Raw genomic sequence first — 24,743 nt, forward strand, 5'->3', positions numbered from 1 at the left:
CATGTGGTTACTTAACAAAAAGATACATTTTCATCCTATGAAGAAAAATTCACATAACAAAATCTTAAGAAGAGAGTTTAAAAAACAACACCTAAGTCTTGCCTTTTTGGAAATTATGTACGCCGAATACAGATGACAAGTGTGTACTCCAAAGGTCTAATGGGCAAGTGGGTGTTCATGAAACAAATGAAGGTCCATCATCCAACACGTTAGATCGAGTGTTCCTTTTATTTTTAAGCCACCCAATGATCCAATAAAATTCTATAAAACAAAAAGACCAATAATTCTTTTATAAAGGCCATGGGTCTAATCCTGGGCCTCAAATGTGATCATCAAATAAAAGGCCCAATACCCATTTTCCCCCGTTATGATGTTACAGTACACACAGCTACCCCGTTCTAAAGACATCTAACGGTCAGGAACCGAAGTCGCCATCACTCTACTTCAAAACAAGACTGGTAGTTTGAGCTGAAAAAAATCAAAAAATAGCGGCACTTTTAGTCTAGTTCACTATTAAAATCTTTTTTTTTTTTGATTTGCACTGTTAACAACTATAACCTCCACTTCCGACCAATCAAAACCCCCCACGTCACTCAAAAACCACGACTAAAATGTTAACTAACTTCTCAACCGTTCGATGCAAAAGCTCTCACTCTAACGGACGGTCAAATATCAGAGACTCATCTACTTTTGAACCAGAGAATCTACTCTCCAACAAATTTTAGTTTAGTACTTCCGACATATTAGTATTAGTTTGGTCTGTGGTCCGTTTCTATCTTCACTTTGTTCTCTGCTTCCTTCGTAGCAATTTCGGGTATGTTTCAAATTTTCCATTCGTTCAAATTCTTTTTGTTTTCATCTAAGTTTTTATATTTATGCGCACGATTTTGTTGGTTAAATTTATGGTATTTGATCCTTTATTTGCTGTGAGATTATGATGTTCTAGTTGAAATTGATACTCTCCTAAGGAGTTTATTTTGGGAGTTAAAAATCTTTGTTTGGCTGATGAGAAAATATAATAAAATAACCGAGATTTTTGTAGAAGCTCGACCTGGGAAATCTCAATTTGACTAAGTAAATGCGTTTTCTTTACTGGGTGTTGTTCCATTCGTTTTTACACTAGGTCTTTTTTTTTTTTTTTTTTTGAACAAAAGTTTTTCCTTGAAAGTTTTTGTGCTGAACCAAACAAGACTCTATGTTCATGTACCATATTTTTTATCTCCCTTTTTTACCTTTTGAGTGCCGTGGAATATTTTGTATTTGGTTGAAATTGTAATTTAAAAGATTTTGTATGATATGTAATATATTTTTGGTCTGGTGTATCTTTTACTAGTGGTTTGATGTTCATGCTGAAGAAAAAGTCTGTTAATAAGTATTTCCTTAATTGTGTTGTCTGAATTCTATCAGATTCTACAGTTAAGGTCCACGTTGCATGTTATTGTTAGTGGTTTTGCGATTTTCTGTTATTCTTTTCTTGGATTGTGGGAATCTGGAGTAAGAGAAATTAATATATTTGAAACATTGATTTTACTGTTATTTGATTTCCAAAACCAAAAGATGAAAAGAATCGACTTGACTAAGCCACATGATTGTAACCTGCCCTGCTAATTTGAGATTTTAGTTCTCTGAGGATCGGATATGATAAATGTGCAAGTTGAAAAGTTCTAATTCCTTTTCAGTCAATATATATTCTCACTGATTGAGCAGAGCTGATGTCATTGGTTTTTCATAATTGGTGTAAGTTATGGGTAGCCTTTTCTGGCTGATCTCTAAGAAAGAAATGTGTACTGTTTATTTTACAGTTCCCAAAATGAATACCAAATATAGAGCCAGTTTGGCCAGTCTTCTTCTCTTGTTGCTTCTGTGCCCGACTGTTTTTTCTGCATCAAATGATGGGTTGATCAGAATTGGACTTAAAAAGAAGAAATTAGATCAAAGCAACCGGCTTGCTGGACGAATTGACTCTAAGGAACAGGTGAAACTAAGAGCTCCTACCAGAAAATATTATCTCAATGGTCATCTTGGAGACTCTGAGGATGCTAGTATTGTTGAACTAAAGAACTATATGGATGCTCAGTATTATGGTGAGATTGGTATTGGCACACCTGCACAAAAATTCACTGTGATATTTGACACGGGAAGTTCTAATCTTTGGGTACCCTCGGCCAAGTGTTATTTCTCAGTAAGTATCTTTAAAATACTAATGGATTTTCTTTGCAATTTGTTGGGAAGGAGAAAGATATGTGCTTTTATGTTTGGGTGCAGGTTGCTTGCTTTTTTCACTCAAAGTATAAGTCCGGCCAATCAAGTAGCTACCAAAAGAATGGTATGCCTTTTATCCTTGGTTCAAGGAGTTTAGTTCCATTTAGTTTATCAGTTCTAATTTCCTTTCTCCTTTTTGCACTCCTCATCTTCATTGTTGTCTATAAATGGATTATTTATGAAGGATGGGACGTACTTTTAGCCGAAAAATTTCTTTAGTCTAGATTAAAGTGATACAGAAGGTACATTACAGAAAGCAAATTAAAAGATTAACTAGTTGAACAACCAATCTTGAGTGAGACACAATTTTAACAAGTTCTACTCTTGTTTGTACAACATTCCTGTAATTTGTATTTTTCTTAGTCTTCTAGTTTTTGAGTGCTAAATATTCTCTTTATAACTGAATCACAATTGTGGAGGGTGATGTCTATCCAACTGTTCACCATTCTAACATATTTTACTCCACCTACCTGAGAATTTACGTTGTATGAATGCATCTATGCATATATAACCCAAGAAAATTTGTTATATTACTATGTTCCACCAGTGAAGGAGCACGTGTGGTGTGAAAATGAAATGACAGATGGCTGAAATAACCTTTTGGTCATTTCGTCACTGGAATATGAATAGTGAAGTAATTGCAGAACCTTTCTGAAGTTACTTTCTGTTTCATAGAATGAGAATTAAGAGTACAAAAAAAATATTGGTACATAGTTTATTAGTCAATTAAAAAAGGGTCTGGCTCATTTGTTGCTAGTATGGGTGACAAAATGTTAAAATGATTCATGATATCATTTCTTATGTAGGTAAAACTGCTGAGATCCATTATGGAACTGGAGCAATCTCAGGTTTCTTTAGCCAGGACCATGTCAAACTTGGTGATCTGGCCGTTAAGAATCAGGTAACTTTTGATAAAATGTGCATTTTGGTTGTCTTCAGTTCAGCATTAGAGTTGGGGGTTGACCTATACAAATGCTACTGGTCATTAGGATTTTATTGAGGCAACCAGGGAGCCGAGTATCACATTCTTGGCAGCCAAGTTTGATGGTATACTTGGACTTGGATTTCAAGAGATCTCAGTTGGGAATGCTGTTCCTGTTTGGTAAGTCAGGGCATCTCAGCTGCTAATGTACTTTATAATTACTTGATTAGAGTTTGAATCTATATTATAAAATGTGCGTGGTTTACCATCTTAATTGACTCGGCAATTTTGCAAATATCTTCTCTCAGATGTTGAATTGTCATCTTATTGTTTTTAGTGTTGCCTTCTGAATTATTATTATTATTGTTGTTCTTGTTATAACTGTGTGTATTTGCCATTCTCATAGGTATAATATGGTTGATCAAGGTCTTGTACAAGAGCCTGTTTTTTCATTTTGGTTAAACCGCAATATTGAAGGGGAAGAAGGGGGTGAGATTGTGTTTGGTGGGGTTGATTCTGATCATTACAATGGTGAGCACACCTATGTTCCCGTGACTCAGAAAGGCTATTGGCAGGTTAGCCCTCCAGAGTATCATTATCCATATTCACCATTCTCCATGCTCTATTCATCATCTTTCTTTTTAAATGTTTAATTGTTAAATTATTTTTTTCTTTTATTTGCAGTTTGATTTGGATGATGTACTAGTTGGTGGTGAAACAACTGGTAATATATCAATATTGTATTTGTCTCCTTGTTATTTGGAGACAGTATTTGTTATTATTGTTTTTGATGGTTTAGATAAAAACATTTATTGTATTAAATATTAAGCGTGTCATTTTCAGGATTTTGTGGTGATGGTTGTTCAGCAATTGCTGATTCTGGAACATCTCTGTTAGCAGGCCCAACGGTATGTATTCTGGGCATCCATATCCATTTCTTATTTCTCCGCAAGGAGTTCTGTTCTCTATTGAGCAGCAGAACATGAGATATTCGTGTAGGGTGTATTTTTATTAGTTGAGTTCTGGCGTTTCTGGATTTCTGCCAATCTATTCATATGTATATAGATTTCTTTGTAAATTTGATTTTTTTTTTTTTCCTAAAACAATATTCATAAGGGTTATTGTTTCAATTACTAAGTAAAAAAGAATAATATATTTAATTTAGGACGAGCCCCAAAAAAGGAGAAGGTGACTTTGGTTCTCTTTTGGTAAGAATATTTCTGAACGCCACCATTTTTTAGTTACAATAAGGGAGGGGGTCTTTGAACCCTAGATGTCTTTGTTAGAACACCAAGAGATGTCAACCAGTTGAGCTAGAATACTCATGGCCCCAAAGACCACCATCTATTTTTTTTTTTTTTTTGATATGTAATAAAGATTTATATTCAAGAACACTACCTTATGCAGAAAAACATAAGGCAGAGAGAGAAATACAAAGGGAAAAGAAAGAGTGTGAAGATAAGGAAAGGAAAAGATACTAAGTACACAGGAGGGAGCTAAGGAACATAGGGAGAGAATCACTAGAGGTGAGTCCCCAAACCCTATATTAGTCAAACAAAGTGCCATTGAAGGAGGCCAATAGCTGGTCATCCGAACTATCCATGTCCTCAAATGTCCTCCTATTACGCTCCCTCCAAAGACACCACATCAAGCATAAAGGAGCTAAATTCCAAATGCTAGACAAATGCTTTCCAAGCCAGTTACACCAACCGAATAGAGTATCCGCAACCGATCTTGGCAAGACCCAGGAGAACCCAAAAGATCTAAACACCAAGGTCCACAACCGATAAGCCTTACCACAATGTAGTAACAAATGATCCACCGTCTCCCCATTATTGCGGCACAAGATACACCAGTCAACAAAATCCAACCCTCTACCTCTCAAATTATCACTTGTAAGGATCCTATCCCATACAGCAGTCCACACAAAGAAGGAAACATGCCAAGGAGCCTTAACCTTCCAAACACCTTTCCAAGGAAAAATAATGGGTAAGGGGCTTCTTAGCTTATTGTAGAACGATCGAATATCAAAGTCCCCATTCTTTGTCAATTTCCATCGCATACGATCTCCGTTCTCAGTGGGAGGTAGATTTGAGCCCAAGGTATGGAGAAAAGCATCCACACCACCCAATTCCCAATCATTTGGTCTCTGAGTAAAATGAACATCCCAGCTTCTACGCTCCTCTATCCCCAACCGTTCAAGAGAAGAGGCCACCGATGCCCCTTTATTGGATGCAATCCCATACACATTCGGAAAAGTCAATTGAAGTGGAGAATCCCCACACCATTGATCTATCCAAAACTTCACTATATCCCCCACCCCTACCTCAAAGCGAATATTCTTGCTAAAATCCTCCCAACCCATGCAGATACTTCTCCACAAGCCACACCCATGAACCCCTCTACCTAGCTTGGAAGTCCACCCCCCCATTCTTCCCCAAACTTGAGAGCTACAACCCTTCTCGAAAGCCTTGTCTCCTCAGTCCCAAACCTTCATAACCACTTCCCTAGTAAGGCTTTATTAAAAGTAGTTAATTTCCTTACTCCTAGCCCACCATTTTTCAAAGGTGCACACACCTTATCCCATTCCACTAAGTGTAATTTGGAGTCCCCCCACAAGAAATCCCTTTGCAACCTCTCAATTTTATTGGCCACATGCGTAGGGATGGTGAAAAGAGACAAATAATAAGTGGGGAGACTAGATAACATGCTTTTAAGCAGCGTTAGTCTTCCACCTTTTGACAAATACATCTTCCAACCGGCCAACTTGCGCTCAAATTTCTCCAAGATAGGATTCTAAAACAGTAGGGGACTCGTGGGACACCCCCAGTGGCATACCAAGATAGGTCATAGGCAAAGACCAAATCCGGCATCCCAAAAACTCTGCCTAGACATGGACATTAGGAACCTCCCCAATGGGAACCATCTCACTCTTTAGCACATTAACCTTTAAACCTGTCACTGCTTGGAAACAAAGAAGAAGCATCCTAACATGTAGAATCTGCTCCTCATCAGCATTGCAAAAGAGAATCGTATCATCCACGAACAAAAGATACGAGACACATACCCCTCCACCTCGTCTACCATTAGCCCTAAAGCCTCGAAACAAACCCGCCGCTTTAGCTCTTTTTATCATCTTGTTGAAGACCTCCATCATAACCAGAAACAACATGGGGGATAGTGGGTCCCCTTGTCTCAATCCCCTCGAACTCCCAAAAAAATCAGCTAGAGACCCATTAAACAAGACAGAGAATTGGGCTGTAGATATACAAGTGCGGATCCACCTACATCACCTCACCCCAAATCCCATTCTCTTCAACAAATCAAGAAGAGCCTCCCAGTTCACACGGTCATAGGCTTTCTTAATATCTAATTTACAAATAACCCCCAGAATCTTACTCTTCGCCCTACTATCAACACACTCATAGCAATGAGAACTGAATCAAGTATCTGTCTACCACCCACAAAACTGTTCTGAGACTCCAATATCAGCTGATCCAAAACTTCTTTCAGACAGTTTGCCAACACCTTAGCCAAAATCTTGTAAACACTCCCCACCAAACTAATAGGTCTAAAATCTCGAATATCGGAAGCACCATTTTTCTTAGGGATTAAGGCTATAAAGGTTGCATTAAGAGATTTTTCAAACTTACTGTGTTGATAAAACTCTTTCCACAACTTCCCAGCAATGGTGATAGAAGGCCATAGAGAAACTATTAGGACCTGGTGCTTTATCTCCTTCCATCTCTTTGACAACTCGAAGAACCTCCTCTTGATCAAACCTCCGTTCGAGCCAGTCCCTCTCTAACCCCTCTATCTGATCAAACTCCAAACCTTCCACACAAGGCCTCCACTCCTCTGTCTCCTTGTACAATTTTTTATAAAACTGTACAGCTTGGTCAGCCATTTCAGATTCGTCCTCATATATAACCCCATCCACCTCCAACATACTAATATGATTATGCCTTCTTCGAGAATTGGCCATCTTGTGGAAAAATTTTGGTATTGTTGTCCCCTTCCTTAATGCAAAGCAACCTTGATTTCTGTCTCCACGAGACTTCTTCCAATGAGAGGAGGTTCTGTATTTGAGATCTCAACTCAGCCCTCTCACCTAACTCCACTTCAGAAAGACCGAGCTCCCCTTAACATCCAATAATTTCAAAGCCTCCAGCAGTTCTTTTTTCTGACGCCCAATATTTCCAAACTCACTCCGGTTCCATTGAATAATATCTTCCTTCAATGCCTTCAGCTTCTTGGCAAGTACGAAATTGGGGGTACTTGAGAAAGAATATCGATTCCACCAAGAATGAACCCTATCTTTGAACTCATCCGACTTTAGCCACATGTTCTCGAACCTAAAAGGACTTTTCCCCCGTAAAATCCCTCCTGTCTCCACTAATATAGGAAAGTGGTCTGAAATAGGACGAGGTAAAACCCATTGGATCACATCCAGATAGTGATCCTCCCAAACATGAGAAATCAAAACCCTATCTATCCTAGACATCGAAGGCTGATCCGAGCCACTCGACCAAGTATAACTCCCTCCTTCCAATGGCAAATCTATCAAGCTAAGCTCCTCAATGAACTCAGAAAAATTCTCCATAGCTGGGGTCAGACGTGATCCCCCCAACCGTTCACTAGGGAACCAAACAATGTTGAAATACCCTATGTAACACCATGGAACTTCCCAAAGTTGCCGAATTCCAATCAACTCATCCCATAACTGCCCGCTCAAGTTATTATCATTCGGGCCATAAACCCCAGAGCAAGCCCAAATAAAACCATCCCCCAAACCCTGCCATCGAACTGATACGGAAAATTGACCTACCATTACTTCCAGCTTTTCTAAAACCCTCCTATCCCACATCATCAATACCCCACCAGCTGTTTGATCCGCATCCAAGGCTACCCAATTTACATAGGGACAACTCCACAAGTTGCAAATCAACTGTCTATCCGTGCCTGCAAACTTAGTTTCTTGAAGACAAATTACATCACAATTCCATTCCTGTAATAAATTTCTAACTACCAAGCGTTTCCGCGAATCATTCAAACCTTGAACATTCCATGACACCATTCTTAACTTCATTGAAACTGTAAGCTCCCTACTACAACCTCAGTCAAGCAGCCAAAGAAAGGAAAACTATCTCTCATCATAATTAACTGAGGAAATCAAATTCCTCAACTCCCTCTTCCCTTTATCCTTGGAGACGGTTTTTTGGTAGGCAGCATTTTTCCTATGCACCAGCTTGGCTTCCTCAATCTCCGTCTCAAGTCTTTGTAATAGCATAATACACCTCTTCTCATGTCAACCCAACGAAAGCCCCATCATCTTACTAAAACCAGGGAGTCTATATTTCACCCAATTAGATACCTTCGAAGTGTTATCCAACCTCCTCACCTCATTATTACAATTCAATTCAGCCGTCACCACCACCCCCAGGGGATTAATATACATCAAGGGGGAAGAACTCTCCACTTAACCCAGGGCCTCAACTGCATAAGCTGTTTCGACCTCAGTCAATGCCAACACCGACTAGTTAGCCTGATAGGAGGTGTCTATCCGCTGAATGTCACTTGTACCCTCAACCCGATCACCTTCATCTCCACCCGGAACACCCCATTCCTTAATCCCAACTTTCGGTGGGCTCAGAATGTAATTGGATAGTTCAAGACCTAATAATGCCCTATCACCCTCTGTTTCTACCTTACCCAGTGTGGACGGAGGCTCAACGGCACAAAGCCCACCAGAAGTAAGACTCTCAGCCTTCGCCGAAGTCTCTGCAAGGCAACCCAGAAGCTCGGTTGGAGGAGTAGCCACCAAATCTGTTGTGGTGTGGAAGAGAGCTGTATTGGCCCTGTCCCATGTCGCCGGTGAAGCCCCGGCGAGAAACCCATTGGAAAAAAGACCACCTACCATCACTGGTGCCTTCACCGGACACTGATCCATCTCGGTTTGGGTCGCCGAGCTCGCCGCCGTCGTCGGAGCTTGATATCGCATTGTGCCGGCCTTCACCGGTGGCGCCGGTGACTCTATAACGGGATTGACAATAGCACTCATGATGTCCTGAGCCTCCGAAGCTTCTCGAGGAGCTTTAGACATTATCGGTGCATGGGCTTCCAGCCTTAAAAGTATCGGGTCCCCCGTAGTTGGGCTTTCACCCACTTCTAACCTCATTGGGCCGGTGGGCTCTGGACTAGAGATCACAAGGCCCACTTGAGTACCTGAGCCCACCATAGGATATTTGAGAACCCGTGAACCACTAGGCACGTGCTCCCTCTGATCCCTTGACACCCATAAGGAACTCCTCAGATCACCTTTATTCCACACCACCCTCCTTTTTCCTTCCCTATTCACTTCAACAGTCAAGCTATTTCTTGCCCAGTCAGAACTCCCCAGTTCACGTTTATTTCCAAAACCATGTTCAAGCCTATTTGATTTGAAATACAATGAAGGTATCCTATTATATCCTACCGGATTAGTCTTTCCAACGTAAAACTCCTTTGCACTGCGCCGAGAACCCACAAGTCTACCTTCTAAAGTCGTCGGACCTGGTAAGCTCATTGGCGCTTCGCTCAACATTTTTTGTTTACTTACTAGGTTTTGCTTCCCTGACTGGTTTCTGCCCCTGACTGCACCTCATGCCCACACACCGTATTGGCAAAGGATTTAAAAGGTTGAACCCCTGAGTTAACCTTATGAGGCTGAGCCACAAACTTCGACTGCCCAGTCCCACCATTCACATAGTTTTCAGGTTCCAACAACTTCCTTAACTCTAACCCAAAAACCCTCCATCCATACTTTGCTCTGCCTACTGGAATAATAACGGACCTCCTAGACCTGTCAACTTTAAGTTTAGTCAACAGTAGGAACAAGCCAAAAGAATTGGAGCTCCGTTGGAGGGTGTAGGCTAAATCACATTCCCTGAATGAATAAAAATACTTTGGACTGCTCCCAACAACTATTTGCTCTAAACTCTTCATCAGCCGTTGTGCCACTTTCTTACCCATGAAGACCGACTTCATGAAGTACCTACTCCGCTCAAAAATCCTTAAAGAAAAATACCGTCCCCCTTCCTCTACCACCATTTGAAAAAGTTTGGATTCAATAAAAAAACTACGAACACCACCCATAATGCAGACCTCCGACCAAACTACACTTCCTAACACTCAGTGATCTCTGCTTCATGAAACTGGCCCAAATGTACAGAGAACAAAAATCTTTTGTAGCAATAATAACACCATCTAATATAAAATATTTGTTATTATTGCTACAAAAGATTTTTGTTCTCTGTACATTTGGGCCAGTTTCAATGCCATCCCTGTACAATTTTTGTGTGTCACTTCAGTCCTCATTTTGATTTGATTTTAATATTATCCTTACTGTTAACATTTGAATGTAATTTGCTGGCAAACAGAAATCATCTGTCCCATAATTTGTCTCTAGACTTATTCCCAAATTTAACTTGATGAAATGGCAAATATGACACAACATCACCTTAGTTGTGCCATGTCACCTATGTTGCATCAAAATTTTATGTTTTATTTTTATTTTTTCCTCTCATGGCCAACCAACATCCCCCAGTGCCAGTCACACCCATGGCCACACTACTGCTAAACTGCTGCTTACCCACCCACCAAACCACCACTCACCATGCCACAAATTGCCTATGTGAAAGAGAGATAAAGGAAGAGGGAGTGAGAGAGTGAGGGCTCAAGCCACTGTAAAGCACCACCCTCACAGCCAATTGATTGCCAAATTCATCACCTACACACAAGGAAACAATATACCCACAACCCAATCACCACCACCAAACCAAAGCTCCACCAATACCATTCACAACATCAAATACAACTGCCGAACCCAATTTGGCCCCACATTGTTAAGCTCGCCACCACCACTCAACTATTCTTCTTCATTCACTCAAGCCCTTTCTCTCTCGGCCAAATCTATCCATACTGAACATCCAAACACAAAACTACCAAAACCACACAGAGCAGCATTTCTACCGAACAATTTCATCCACAGGAGCGTTGCTGCCACAAAATCATACCCACAGCAGTGACACTGGCACCACATGGCCACTCTTAAACCCACACTACCAAATCAATTCATACCAAAACACTACCAACAATCCCCTATCTGCCACATGTCACCTCTCTACTATGCAAAACCTCCAAAACCAACCCATTGAACTGATCCAAGGCATACCTGAACCTCCTGCTTAAATCCCCAAATCTCTGTTGTCTACTACAAAAATCCCCTCATTCCTCTGCTTGCTTCAGCCAACAAACCCTCAAGACCCATTCACTGCCAACCCATAACACCTCAACCCATCTAGGCCTCCCAAATTAATTCCAAAGCTACTGCATAAACCCACACTCACCAACTCAAGATACCCAACTCCCAGTCGAGCAAACTTCGCTGTTTGGTTGAGTCACCCCCTTTATCTCTCTTGTTAGGGCCACTTTGAGATTCGAAAGGTGGTGGATTAAGTGATAGTGAATAGGGTCAATGAAGTTGTTGCTGGTGGGGGTTGACATCAACTTGTGCTTCAAGTCCTGGCTGGTACTTGAGGCCCACTCCATCCACAAGATAGAGGTCAAAAGAAATGGAATTTTTTTTTTTTTTGAAACGTGATGTGGCACCAACTTGGGTGACATGTAAAAAGTAATGTGTGCTAATTTCCATTTGCAAAGTCTGCAAATTCTGTCCAAATTTTAATGGTAAAAAAAATATTGAAATCAAATATAAATGAGGATGACTAAAGTGACAAAAAATATCCAGGGATGATATTGAAACTGGCCCAAATTTACAGGGACCAAAAGTTTATTTTAGCTAAAGATTTTTCACATCTTAAGGGAGTTTCATGTCTCTCTTGGCCATGCTTTTCTGTAATTCTGCTTTTGTGTACCTATTAAAGTCTAACAATTTGTGATATATATTATTGTATAATTGCATATTTTCAGACTGTTGTTACTCAAATTAATCATGCGATTGGAGCGTCTGGGATTGTAAGCCAAGAATGCAAGACAGTGGTTGCACAATATGGGAAAGCCATACTGGACATGCTGGCAACTGAGGTATATATTTTAGCTCCAGTTTTCACTTTCTTATGAAATTTGTTGCATGTCACCATTCCTCTATTTAGAATAAAATGTGTGGATAAAATGTGATTCTAATTTTCTATTATACTTGGACAACTTATCCTGGAATCCCTTGCAATGAACTAACTTCTACTTTACTGGTGGCATTTTATAGGCACAGCCACAAAAAATCTGCTCCCAGATTGGTTTCTGTACTTTTGATGGGACTCGTGGTGTTAGGTCAGAGTCAACCTAATTTTTTATAGTCATAACTCATAATACATCTAGGAAGCATGAACACTTCATTTTGGGTGTCGTACTTGTATGCGTACCTATGTCCGTGTTTGTGCTTCCTAGTAATACATGGTAGTAATAATATTACCAACATTTTCATATGTGAATCAAGCAACTAGTAGTTTGTACTTACGTGTCATCATAAAACAATTTCGCCCATGTTTGTGCAGTATGGGCATTGAGAGTGTGTTGGATGAAAACAAAGACAAGACATCTGATGGGGTGCATGATGCCATGTGTACCGCTTGTGAGATGGCAGTGGTATGGATGGCAAATCAGTTGAGGCGGAATCAGACAGAAGAGCAGATATTGAATTATGTCAATCAGGTAATTTTAACATTTTTGTTCACGTTTCTAGAATAAATGGCCTTGCAGCTAGCTTAAGCCATTAATTGCAATTGCAGCTGTGTGACCGGCTTCCCAGTCCAAATGGAGAATCAGCAGTTGATTGCAGCAGTCTATCTTCCATGCCTGATGTTTCGTTCACCATTGGTGGTCAAGTATTTGACCTTGCACCGGAGCAGGTACAGAGTCATGCTGATTTTAAAAGCTTTTTGAGTTGCTTTTAGCCAATGAATTGTGTGACATTGGCTATTCCTTTAGAGTTCAGTTTAGTGAACTTAATATTAGTTTCAAAGATAGCATTGAAGCTTCTCAAAATTCAATTTTTATGAAGAGATAGCCTATTAGCCTTTTGAATAATGATAGAGATATAAACTATTTTACAAAAATTTTTACAAACCGCTGATGTGGTGAGTGATTATTGGTAAATGAAAAGATGATATTAATGGTGGGCCTAAATGAAAACTAGTAAGAGGTTGGTCATATCAACATTTTGTAAATATGTTGTAAAATAATTTGTCTGTAGCATTACTCTTAGCCTTTTACAGGCTGGGGATGAGCTATATAAATAATCGCACCAGTTATAATAACCCTTCATTAATGGTTAGAGGTGATTTTTAATTTTCTCACAGTCCTGATATTCAATCCTTTTTATTTTATTTTATTTTATTTTTTTTTCCTGGATGGTGGTTTCATGGATCAGTATGTTCTTAAAGTGGGTGAGGGAGTTGCAGCTCAATGCATTAGCGGATTTATTGCTTTGGATGTGCCCCGCCCTCGTGGACCTCTCTGGTATTTTTCTTCCTATTGTTCTTAAAGCATCTTATATATTTTCTTCGTTTCTTGATTGTAAATGGATTTAGTTTTAAGTAGCAAGTACAAATGATTAAGTACAAATGATCAAGCCCTAGCGTTATTGTTTCATATTATGAACATGGTTCTCAAATATCATCACTACGGGTTAAGATTTGAGTACTGCATCCATTTTCTTATGAGTAATTAGGTATTGGTAGATTTTATATTGGCCAGATTGGCAGGTTTCTATAAATAATCTGCTCGTGTATATGATGGGGTCCATCAGTTCACTAATATTGCTTTTATAATGCAGGATTCTGGGGGATGTTTTCATGGGTCGCTATCACACAGTGTTCGACTATGGGAATTCAAGAGTTGGATTTGCTGAAGCAGCTTAAGTCAAGCCATCTATCTATGTTCTCTTTGCCTCTTTGTAAACATATCTGTGTAAAAACCTTTACTTTATTGTGGTGTTACAAACTTACAATAGAACTTATCAAGTGATAGGCCTCGGTCTTAAACTTGTTATCTGTAAATAATAAACATATCAAGACAATGTGATTGTTAGTTATTATTAGAAAAAAACGAAAAAGGAGGCACGTTATGAGATTATTATTCTCTAAATTGTTAGCTAGCATGATCTGAAACCCACTTTAAGACTTCAATTTGGAGCACAAATGGTTGTCCATGTGGTTGATAAGAACTTCAAATGAAGCATCATGGTACCCATTTAAGTTTTTTCCATTTGGTAGAATAAAAGATCCACGGTGGGAGGAAATATTGTTTAACTAATGTGGGCTCGATCGATCGTTATGTGATATCATGCTGACATGAGTATGAGTTAACACGAAATCTATACAATTTTTATACTAGTTTCATTTCAATTCATGGTGTCCTGTAAAGGAATGATTGGGGCTAGCTCACTATTACTAATATAAAAGACTTTTTGTTTCGTGGTTTATCTAGCTAGGTTCTAGAAGCAGTAAATGGATATGGAAGGTGATTTGTTTATTTTTTTTAATGTGAGAAGTGTGAAGTGATGGAAGTCTGTATACACGTGTTTCTGACAAACCAACTAACTAGTCTTTCTCAAAAAAAAAAAAAAAACTAACTAGTGACGTGTGACTAACTTTATGCTTGCTGGGCTGGGGCAATTAGTGTGTCTGAATCAATCACCACGCAGCGCAGCACTTTCTATAACGGAACGTCAAAGCAATTCACGAAACAAATATCTATGTTTGTTTGTTTGTTTTAAATGCCGTCTTTAACTACCTTATCATAGCAAAGCCAAAGCCAAAGCCAAAGCTAAAGCAAAGCAGCACTCACTGTTTTTTCACTCAAAAGAACAAAGTACATAAAATAATTGAGTATGTTTCCACTTTCCATGAGTAGCCAATAGATGGAAAAGCAAGAGGACATAAGTAGCATTTGGATTGGATTAATTTTTTTTAATATTTTTTTATGGGAGATTGGATTAAATTATGCTCATTAACATTTGTTAATTTATTTATTTTTGTAACAGTTAATTAATCCAAATACAAGTATAATGGGCTGGGATGTGGCTTCGGCTTATTTGGTTTTATAAAGAATAATATATATTTGTATGCAAAAGTCATGCTCTTGCTTCCATCACAAAAATAACGTGACTACGTTAAAATCAATTATTACAAATGATGGGAGGCCGACACTTTAAGGTTTTGTTTAGAAAGTTTCCTTATCCATGATTATTAGGCTTTGTTTAGAAAGTTTCCTTATCCATGATTAATAGGAATAATGATTTTTTGAAGTAATGGTATCCGCTAGTAACTTTAATTATTTCACAAGTTATAGAAGGTCTAAAATTAACACATTCATACATTACGCGAGTGCAATTTAGTTGATCATTATCTTACCATCATAATTACAATATAAGACCCAAAAATTCAATGGAGTAAATAGTGTTCAAATTTGTCTGACAAACCAAAAAATTGGAATTATTTGTAGAATTCATCAATAATAATAAAGGCAAATTACACTTTTTTACCCTAAATTGTCACCTTCTTATATTTCACTCCCTAAATGATCGAAGCACATGTTTGACACTCTAGGGTACATTTGGTACACTGAATGTGGATTACAACAGGAATGATAATCTTTATTACCGAGAATAAAATGTGTTGTAATGGAATAACTAAACTTATTCATTAGTTTGGTTGTAAGTTGTAACATTAGAATAAAACATCTAATCTATTTTAGGAAATATCTCATTCATACAATTATATTTTTTAGAAAATAATATATTTTAAATTTTAAAGAGATGAGTTATTTTTTAATGATTTTTTATTTCCATAATTGTTAGGTGGATATAGAAAGTTTATTTATTTGGAAATATATTAATGTTAGAAATTATTACATTTACTAAGGAATAACTATTACAACCTTTTAGAGAGGAATAATTATTCCTTATTTTAAAGAATAGCCATTCATAAGGAATAATTATTCCTTATTTTAAAGAATAGCCATTCATAAGGAATAATTATTCCTTGTAATAAAAACATAACCAAACTATTGAATAGTTAAACCATAGGAATAGCTGTTCCATTACAATGTCTATTACAGTCTACCAAACATGCCCCTAAAGTTATAGCTTTGTTTCACTATCCCCCTTATCTATATTTTGGTGTTAAGTTAACTTAAGTACAATGAAATTTAATAATGAAAGATTAATTTACTTGTTGTGAATTGAGATAATTGAAAGACAGTGTAGTCAATTCGAGATGACCAATCTCCTGAACTTGAGAGAGAAAATAGACATTTTTTGGTTATTTTTCTGCTTAATTCTCATTAATGCATTCAAGGTAAATAAATAGCCAAGGATGAGATAACCTCATCAACAAATTTTAAAATATAGGAACTAATCCTATCCTAAAACATAGGAATTAAATTAAATACAAACAAATACAAATATTAATCTATCTAGAAATATTTATTCTATCACTAAACTAATTCAAATAATTTATCCAAAACTTGGGTCATAACATTCCCTCCCCCTTCAAAATGAATCTTGTCCTCAAGATTCCAAAACATGAAAATAGATGCTTGCCCACACCATATCCTTCTTCCCAATTGGAGAAAACTCGATCTCGAATCTTAAAGAGTTGAAGGATATGAATTCGAACCATAGATATTTGCACCAATTCTCTAATCATTTGTGTGAACAGAAAAACCTTGATTTTCACATCCTTGAACTCATCGGGAATGACAAATTCAATGTGTAAAATTAGACTAGGCTTATTCGAAATCACGAGAAGATCTCTTTGATTTATCTTTTCCACTTCACTAATCCTTTTATCTTCAAACGCGATTTTTTTGGCAAGTGCTCCCTCCAACGTATTACCTTCTTGAATTGTTGGTTCTTGAATATTTGATTCTTGAATGGGTTGGACAAGATTTTCAAATGATTTTTCTATAGGAGCCTCCATTGATACTTCATTGATTGGTATTCGAAATCGATCTTGAAGGGTGCATATGAACTCCACCCAATCTGTGCATAATCTCGTTGCCTCTAAGGTTTGAAACCAATCATGTGCCTCCTTCCATGTAATAAGAGGCAATGGAAACTGTAGGGGTAAGGGGCCCAAGATCGCATATTGGGCCTTGGGCTTTATTCGAGGGGATAAACCGGTCCGAGGAGAAGCTATTAATTATGAGACATTCTCAGACCAAGTCCTATAAGTGGAGAGCAAATGAATGGTTGTCTGAGGAGTACATATTCCTTGGACTTGGTGAATATGGTTCGAAATATATGACCCAGCAACTAAAGTGACCCATCGAGAGGGTTCAGTGATAGAGATGTGCTTCATGGGCATGAGAGAAGGAAGAGAACTTAAAAATATCTAAGAGAAGGCTGACACCACCGCATTAAATGCCCAACAACTACTTTACTGGCTGCGTTTATGTGGAGAAGACCTCTGAACAGTACTACCTTGACTACCGCAACTCACAGAGAGCTAGAGAAGGTGGCTGATGGGACAAGTACTCAAGTGGGGGTTCAGATGATCAACAAGTGGAGAGTGAAGATGACACAAAAGAAGATATATAAGGTAGAAAACTCTCCATGGAGAGGGGATTGAAAAATAGAAAGAGAACACTATAGCAATCTAAACTTTCTTAGTATCCTACTGCGATCAATATATAATAATTGTGTCCTCCTTGGACTTAAAATCCATCGATATCAATGTCTATTATTTGTGCTTGACTGTCATTCTAGTCCAATACTAGCCGTTGTTCAATTCACTAGGATCTAGTTTTTTAACCCATTCTCTACAAATTCATTGTATTTGGCTCATTGGACCAAGACTCATAAACTTTTGGGCTTGGGCCTCAAATCGTGACCCTACAGAAACCATATCATGTTATGGTGTGTTGTTAAAAGTGAAGAATTTGTAGACCTTAAAAGCCATGAAAAAGGGTCTCCACCTTTGAATTTTGGTATCTCCATAAATTTCCTTTGAGTTGCAGACATGATGGCTTGAAGAGGTTTTATTTATTTATTTTTTTGATGCTACACGTGGAAACTTGAATGAATGGCTTGATGGGTACTCTATGAGTTGAGTTTTGGATTATGGTGAGCACGACGATTTTTTTAATTTTATTTTTTTTATTTTTAGGGGGGGGGGGGGGGTTATGGTATCTAGTGGATGGCTATAGGTTGATGTACGGTGGGTTTGAAACGTGTTGGCTGGATGTGGGTTTCTATGTTGAGAAGGGTGAGTTTGGTTGCTTGTTGAGATGCGGTGACATTTCAAATAGATCGAAATGCTTTGATACCAAATGTTGTGAGCTGATATAATTGAAAGATAGTATAGTCAATTCGAGATGACCAATCTCCTGAACTTGAAAGAGGAAATATACATTTTTTTTGTTATTTTTCTGCTTAATTCTCATTAATGCATTCAAGGTAAATAAATAGCCAAGGATTGTGAGCTGATATAATTGAAAGATAGTATAGTCAATTCGAGATGACCAATCTCCTGAACTTGAAAGAGGAAATATACATTTTTTTGTTATTTTTCTGCTTAATTCTCATTAATGCATTCAAGGTAAATAAATAGCCAAGGATGAGATAACCTCATTAACAAATCTTAAAACATAGAAATTAATCCTATTCTAAAACATAGGAATTAAATTAAATACAAACAAATACAAATATTAATCTATCCAAGAAGATTTATTCTATCACTAAACTAATTCAAATAATTTATCCAACACCTGGGTCATAACATTACTCCTCTCCAAATAGATGGCTGGGGTAAATTAGTCTTTTACTACCAAAATTTTGTTAAAGTTAATTACAAAACTTACGACAGAATATGTAAAGTAATTTTAGAACTAAGGACAATTGTGCGTTTCAATAATTCAGAGAGTTATGCATAATCGTAATCGAAGTGGTCATAATTTTGGATGTACAACTATAATTTTTATAATAGTAATTGAAACTTGAAAGTGTGATATTGGGCAGTACACGTAGCTGCACCATTTTATTAGCAAGATAAGATGCAACAATTGCAAGGCGAGACATAAATGAAGTAAGCCACCAATCATGAATGGTCCTAAGGACCACCTATAATTTATCAATTTAAATTCACTTGCATTAAACGCATGGAAAGTAAACGTTGCCACTCTCATATTCACATTTCACACAACTCATCAATCACACAAACGACACATGCACCCATACACATATTAAACGTGCCCTTTTGGGCTTCAAAACACACGTACGTGTTACCTCAAGGGTGGTTCACTTTCTTCTCATAAATACGTAAAGGATTAAGTAAGAATATAATTTATATATAAACAATTACACGTGAGTTGCGTGTCAGCAAAGCCTCTTCCTCATCATTATCAATCTTACAAGCCACGCATTATATTTAGAAGCGTTACATTGGTCCAACCAACTGAACTAAATTTTTTGACAGATCATATAATAAGTTGAACCAGTTTTTTAGTGTGTGAAACAGTTCGTAGTAGAATTATTCTACTATAAAGAGGTCGTTGTTGGGTTTTGTTTTATAAGCAACTACCAGTTTGATTTGTGTGATCATCTCTTTTACTTTAGAAATTAGTTACAACGTCTATACCACTTTCTTCAATTTGATTCCTCTCTTCAACACCAATCCATTAAATTTGTCTTCAATTTTATATATTTATTTATTTTTTTGAGAAACATTAATTGTCTTCAATTATATAGGGCATGGTGTACAATTTTGGTGCTCTTTTCTTGCACGGTCCAAATTGGAGGATCCCTTTTGTAATGTAAGAGCCAAAGCATGGGACTATTGTATTGAAGCAACAAACCTTAGCACGCAATTTAAAAATAGAGAGAGAGAGAGAGAAAAAAAAATAGTGATGTGTGGTGTGACTTCCAAGTGTTTCAATATAATATTGATGTCAAACTCAAACCAAAGTTAGTTATCTTTAGATTGTTTTAGATGGTACTTTTTCAGCTATGACTATAATTTTCAAGAAGTGGGGGTTGATTTAATTATTAGTATGATATATAGAATCATTTTTACTAGGTGATGTCAGGGGGTTCGTCATCTTTTTCTTTGAATACAATCTAGACAAGTAATTGGGTGCCCATTATAGCATTGAGTACCAAGTTCCTAGATGTATATCATGAATCATGATTACTTTACTTAGGGGATACAAAATAATCTTGGCCATATTAAGGTGTATCTTCTAACCGATAGCCTTGACAATTCTGCCATGTTGTCTAGAAGAAAAATAAAAATTACCTAATTTTATGAACTGTAATTTGACCCAACCATTTAAGTCTTTAATTAATATATTAATTACCATTTTGTTCATACTTAGCAAAAACGCACGTTTTTCGTATACTTACCGACTGAAGAATTTTGAGCATTATTAAATGTTTTTCAAAAAGCAAAGTTCAACAACAATTATACCTTAGACATTGTGATTATAGCAAAAGATGGTGTGGAAATCTAAATAAATTAGGTAAAGAAAGATATTGTTTTAAATCTAGAACAAAAAATTTCCTACTAATTTAAAATAACCAAGCTCCTACTTTTTTTGAATTGTATTTTTGCTAAATAAAAGGGTAAGGACTAATCACGATGACCTATGTGTGATGAAATGCAGTAGTTCTTGATTGTTCAAAGTCGATCAGAATCAAAACCTATTCTATATCAAAACTCTAATCACCGGATGGTTTTTGACTTTTAATAAAGTACCAATTTTTTTCTGTTTTGAATTCCCTTTTTTTAAAGTGCAAATCATGTTTTAAAGAATCAAATTCTCTAACTCATGCTATATCTTTTTGCGCTTTTGACTCTAATTTCTTTAGAAAATCTTATCTCCCTTGTTCCATGCCATCTTCAGAAGTCAGCTCTGGGAGATGGTGTTTGATTTTTTATTTTTCTTTTGATCTTCTTCTTCAATAAAATAACCTAAAATAAATAAAGAGAAAAAAATACATATATAACCATATTCTCATTTGTTGACTATACTTTTCCTCGATTGAAAGACTTCAATTTTGACACCAATATATATGACCACAATGCCATATGCTCATATTCAACTCTTTAGGAAAAAAAAAAAAAAAAAAAAATATATATATATATATATATATATTAAAAAGGTGAAGACATTTCTCCAAAAAAAAAAAAAAAAAAGAAAAAAGAAGAAGAAGAAGGTGAAGACAAATTAAGATTCTAAAATTTCAACCATTCTGGTGGTTCAACCCACCCTACACACTCTCCCTTTAGTTTAAATTGCAACACCTTTATATATTTAACTCTGCTCTCATTCTCAATCTCAAACAAAACATAGAATCGAATTTGGATAATCCATCCAAGCTACCCAATCCAACCTCTCCCATCGCTCACTACCAAACCAATCTCCAAATATATGTTTTCCATTTCCACACTCTAACCCTTATTCATGACACGTGCCCAAGTCTCATTTTGCCACGCAATAACCGACTAGCTTGGTAGCCCGAAGCCGTCAACCCCACCCAAATTTTGACACGTTGTAGACTCGCGTTAAAGGAATTGTCAACCCTATTAGAGAGAGCCCAACCATTTACCAACCAATAAAACTAACCTCTTTAAATTATCCACCTTATTTAAATTAAAGAGTCCCTATATAAAGGCAAATAACAAACTAAATAGACCCAGCAAAGCCTTTTTCATTTCAGCTTACAAAATGGACTGGACTAGGGGACAGACCATAGGCCATGGCTCATCAGCCACCGTTTCCCTAGCCACCTCTCACAACTCCGGTGACATTTTTGCCGTGAAGTCATCCGAGCTATCCAAATCCAAATTCTTGCAAAGAGAGCAAAAAATTCTATCTTCTTTAAGTAGTCCTCGTATTGTCAGCTACAAGGGGTGTGACATTACTATGGAGAGCAACATGGTCATGTACAACATTATTATGGAGTATATTTCTGGAGGCACGCTTACTGATGCAATTCGCAACCATGGAGGCTGCCTTAAAGAATCAGTGATTGGATATTACACGCGACAGATTGCACAAGGGCTAGAGTACTTGCATTCACAGGGCTTGGTACATTGTGACATTAAAGGTAGGAACATTTTGATTAGTGAAGATGGTGCAAAAATCGCTGATTTTGGGTGTGCTAAGTGGGTTGATAAGGTGGAGGAGATTCCAATTGCTGGCACCCCAATGTTTATGTCACCGGAGGTGGTGCGTGGAGAGGAGCAGGGGATCGCTTGTGACATTTGGGCACTTGGGTGCACAATTATTGAAATGGCTACTGGTGGTGCACCGTGGCCTAATGTGGCTGACCCGGTATCGGTCTTGTACCAAATTGGATATTCCGGTGAATTGCCTGAGTTTCCAAGATTTCTATCCGAGCAAGCAAAGGATTTCTTGGATAAGTGCCTAAGGAGGAGCCCAAAGGAGCGGTGGACAGCAAGTCAACTTCTAAATCATCCATTTCTTGAGGAATTAGATTCTAGTGCAAAGCCAATTCAAGAACCCAATTCAAGTTCTCCGACATGTATTCTTGATCAAGGCTTTTGGAACTCACTGGATGAGTCAGAAAGTGTTAGCAATCTGATTGGCACAACGCGTGAGGGAAATCTCCTGGGTGATGATAGGATCAGACGGTTGTCGTTGTTTTCAGGGGTACCCAGTTGGACATGGGATGATCATTGGACCACAATAAGAGGGAATAATTGTGAAGAAAGCAATATTACTATGGATGATGTGGAAGGTGAAGCTGATGTAATTTATGGGTCAGAAACAGCTTCCATTAGTAATGGTCTGGAAGAGCTGGAGAGCACAGTTGGTGTCGAGGGGTTTAATTTTTTAGATAACAATGTAAATAGTAGTGGTAGGAATTTATTGGGTTTGTATAATTGTAGCAGTAATTTTGCAGCTTTGAGCAATCTCCATTTTGAGAGGGACAGAGACAAGCTGTTACTTAATTCAATTTCAAGTCTTTTAATTTCATAAATTTACTCTCTCTCTGTCTCTCTTTCTCTCTCATACACCCAGATAAAGAAGCACAATTTTACATATTGGGACAGCCAGTTCAAGTGCAAACGCTAACAAGAAGCAAACACATGAGGAAGGTTTGGTTTTGGAGAAGTCAATCCACCTATGTTTGACTTACTCAATGTTCACACCATATCCAGCTTATGTTAGGTTTTTCTTAATTGCCTTAGCAAACCCCACAAATGCACTTTGGGTTCAGAGACTTATTAATGTAAATAAATTCTCAAATTTCAGCAGTGTACCAAAAAAGGTTGGGTTAGTTCCACTGACCCATAAGCAGTGGCAGTGGCATGCAGGCACTTTCAGTTTCAATATAAAATCCCACACCCACCCTTAACTTTACCTTGGTAGGTATGTAATTATGTTAATGTGGTTTAGAATTTTCATGACTCACAAAAGGGGTACTAATCTGGCCATTCAATTATTGAGTCGCCAACCATCTCTTCTGTCTCCCTTTTTGTTAGGTAAAATGGGATCAAGTTTCTTGACGCAAGTGGGTAAAGCCACCTACAAAATGTAATTTCCTACAACACCAGGATTTAATCAACCCGTGTGTTTCGGGTTCTTGTATGCATATGAATTGCCAAGGCAATTTTGTGGCAAACTACTTTGTATGTAGGGTCACTTTCTGTTTGATGAGATTCCTGGCTTTAACTCTAATGTTATAAGTAAGCTAAAATGGTGATTCAAAGGTTACAGAAGTGGACAATGAATCCAGTTACAAAGCTTCCAAATCACAATATTTAGCCAAGTGTAAACACGTCTGTACCTAATTGAAAAATCGGACTACCTTCCCATCATTTAAATCAAATTTATTATTTATGTTGACAAAATAATCCCTTACAAAACTTTTTTTTTATACGAAATCCCTTACAAAACTATAGAAGAAAATTGATCTAATTAACACCTCATGACACATAAGGTAGTTAAAGTTCTACCCAAGTGGAATTGTTGGAACTCGGAAGGTTCTTTTTTGGTCAGAGGAGAGGGGGTTTAAAAGAAATGACCAGAATCTTCCACAAGTTAATTTGTCAAGGTCATATACTCATATTTACATAAGTTTCTATAATTTATACAGTTCTTAGAATTGTATTTGGGTTCTTTATTAGCATCTGCACTAAATTTTTTTTATTTAATTTTTATATTTTTATATTGCAGTAATACAAAGTTAATCATAGATCCTAACAAGATACACCCTAAAATTTCTACCAATCTATATATATATATATATATATATATCATATACATATAATAGACGTTGGGCTTAGAAACTGTGGCTTCGCCAAATTGTAGAAAATTTTTTAGATTTAAAAAAAAATAGATATAATTTTTTTTGTTCTTATCTCCATCTCCTATAATTTTTAAGTTGATAACAATCATAATTTGATTACAATCCAAATTCTTCATCTTTATTATATAATTTAGAAGTTGATAAAAAAAAATCTTGATTGATAAAAAACGAAATTCTTCTTCTTCTTATCTTTTTTTGATAAAAATTCTTCTTATAAGTTGA

General features: G+C 37.2%; 2 protein-coding genes across 2 annotated transcripts; both read left to right on the plus strand.

The window, feature by feature from the left end:
- Window positions 1–649: 649 nt before the first annotated feature.
- Window positions 650–14,326, plus strand: LOC126695324 (aspartic proteinase A1-like). Its single transcript, XM_050392021.1, has 14 exons — window positions 650–814; window positions 1,803–2,182; window positions 2,266–2,326; window positions 3,069–3,163; window positions 3,252–3,364; window positions 3,591–3,759; window positions 3,869–3,908; window positions 4,028–4,092; window positions 12,155–12,268; window positions 12,447–12,511; window positions 12,736–12,892; window positions 12,970–13,089; window positions 13,611–13,699; window positions 14,016–14,326. Exons 2-14 carry the CDS (start codon window positions 1,811–1,813, stop codon window positions 14,098–14,100), a joined length of 1,545 nt encoding a protein of 514 aa, XP_050247978.1. The 5' UTR covers window positions 650–814; window positions 1,803–1,810; the 3' UTR covers window positions 14,101–14,326.
- Window positions 14,327–21,555: 7,229 nt separating this feature from the next.
- LOC126695325 (mitogen-activated protein kinase kinase kinase 18-like) lies at window positions 21,556–23,189 on the plus strand. The gene has a single exon (XM_050392023.1). The coding sequence runs from the start codon at window positions 21,911–21,913 to the stop codon at window positions 23,186–23,188; it is 1,278 nt and encodes a 425-aa protein (XP_050247980.1). The 5' UTR covers window positions 21,556–21,910; the 3' UTR covers window position 23,189.
- Window positions 23,190–24,743: the final 1,554 nt, after the last annotated feature.

The sequence above is a fragment of the Quercus robur genome, chromosome 8 (genome assembly GCF_932294415.1).
Source record: "Quercus robur chromosome 8, dhQueRobu3.1, whole genome shotgun sequence".
NCBI lineage: Eukaryota > Viridiplantae > Streptophyta > Magnoliopsida > Fagales > Fagaceae > Quercus > Quercus robur.

Bases quoted from the DNA above. Each gene is read 5' to 3' on its own strand.
- LOC126695324 (XM_050392021.1), top strand. From the start codon at position 1,811: ATGAATACCAAATATAGAGCCAGTTTGGCCAGTCTTCTTCTCTTGTTG. The intron at 2,327-3,068 runs GTATGCCTTTTA...TTTCTTATGTAG, and splicing joins AAGTAGCTACCAAAAGAATG to GTAAAACTGCTGAGATCCAT. The intron at 12,512-12,735 runs GTCAGAGTCAAC...ATGTTTGTGCAG, and splicing joins GATGGGACTCGTGGTGTTAG to TATGGGCATTGAGAGTGTGT.
- LOC126695325 (XM_050392023.1), top strand. From the start codon at position 21,911: ATGGACTGGACTAGGGGACAGACCATAGGCCATGGCTCATCAGCCACC.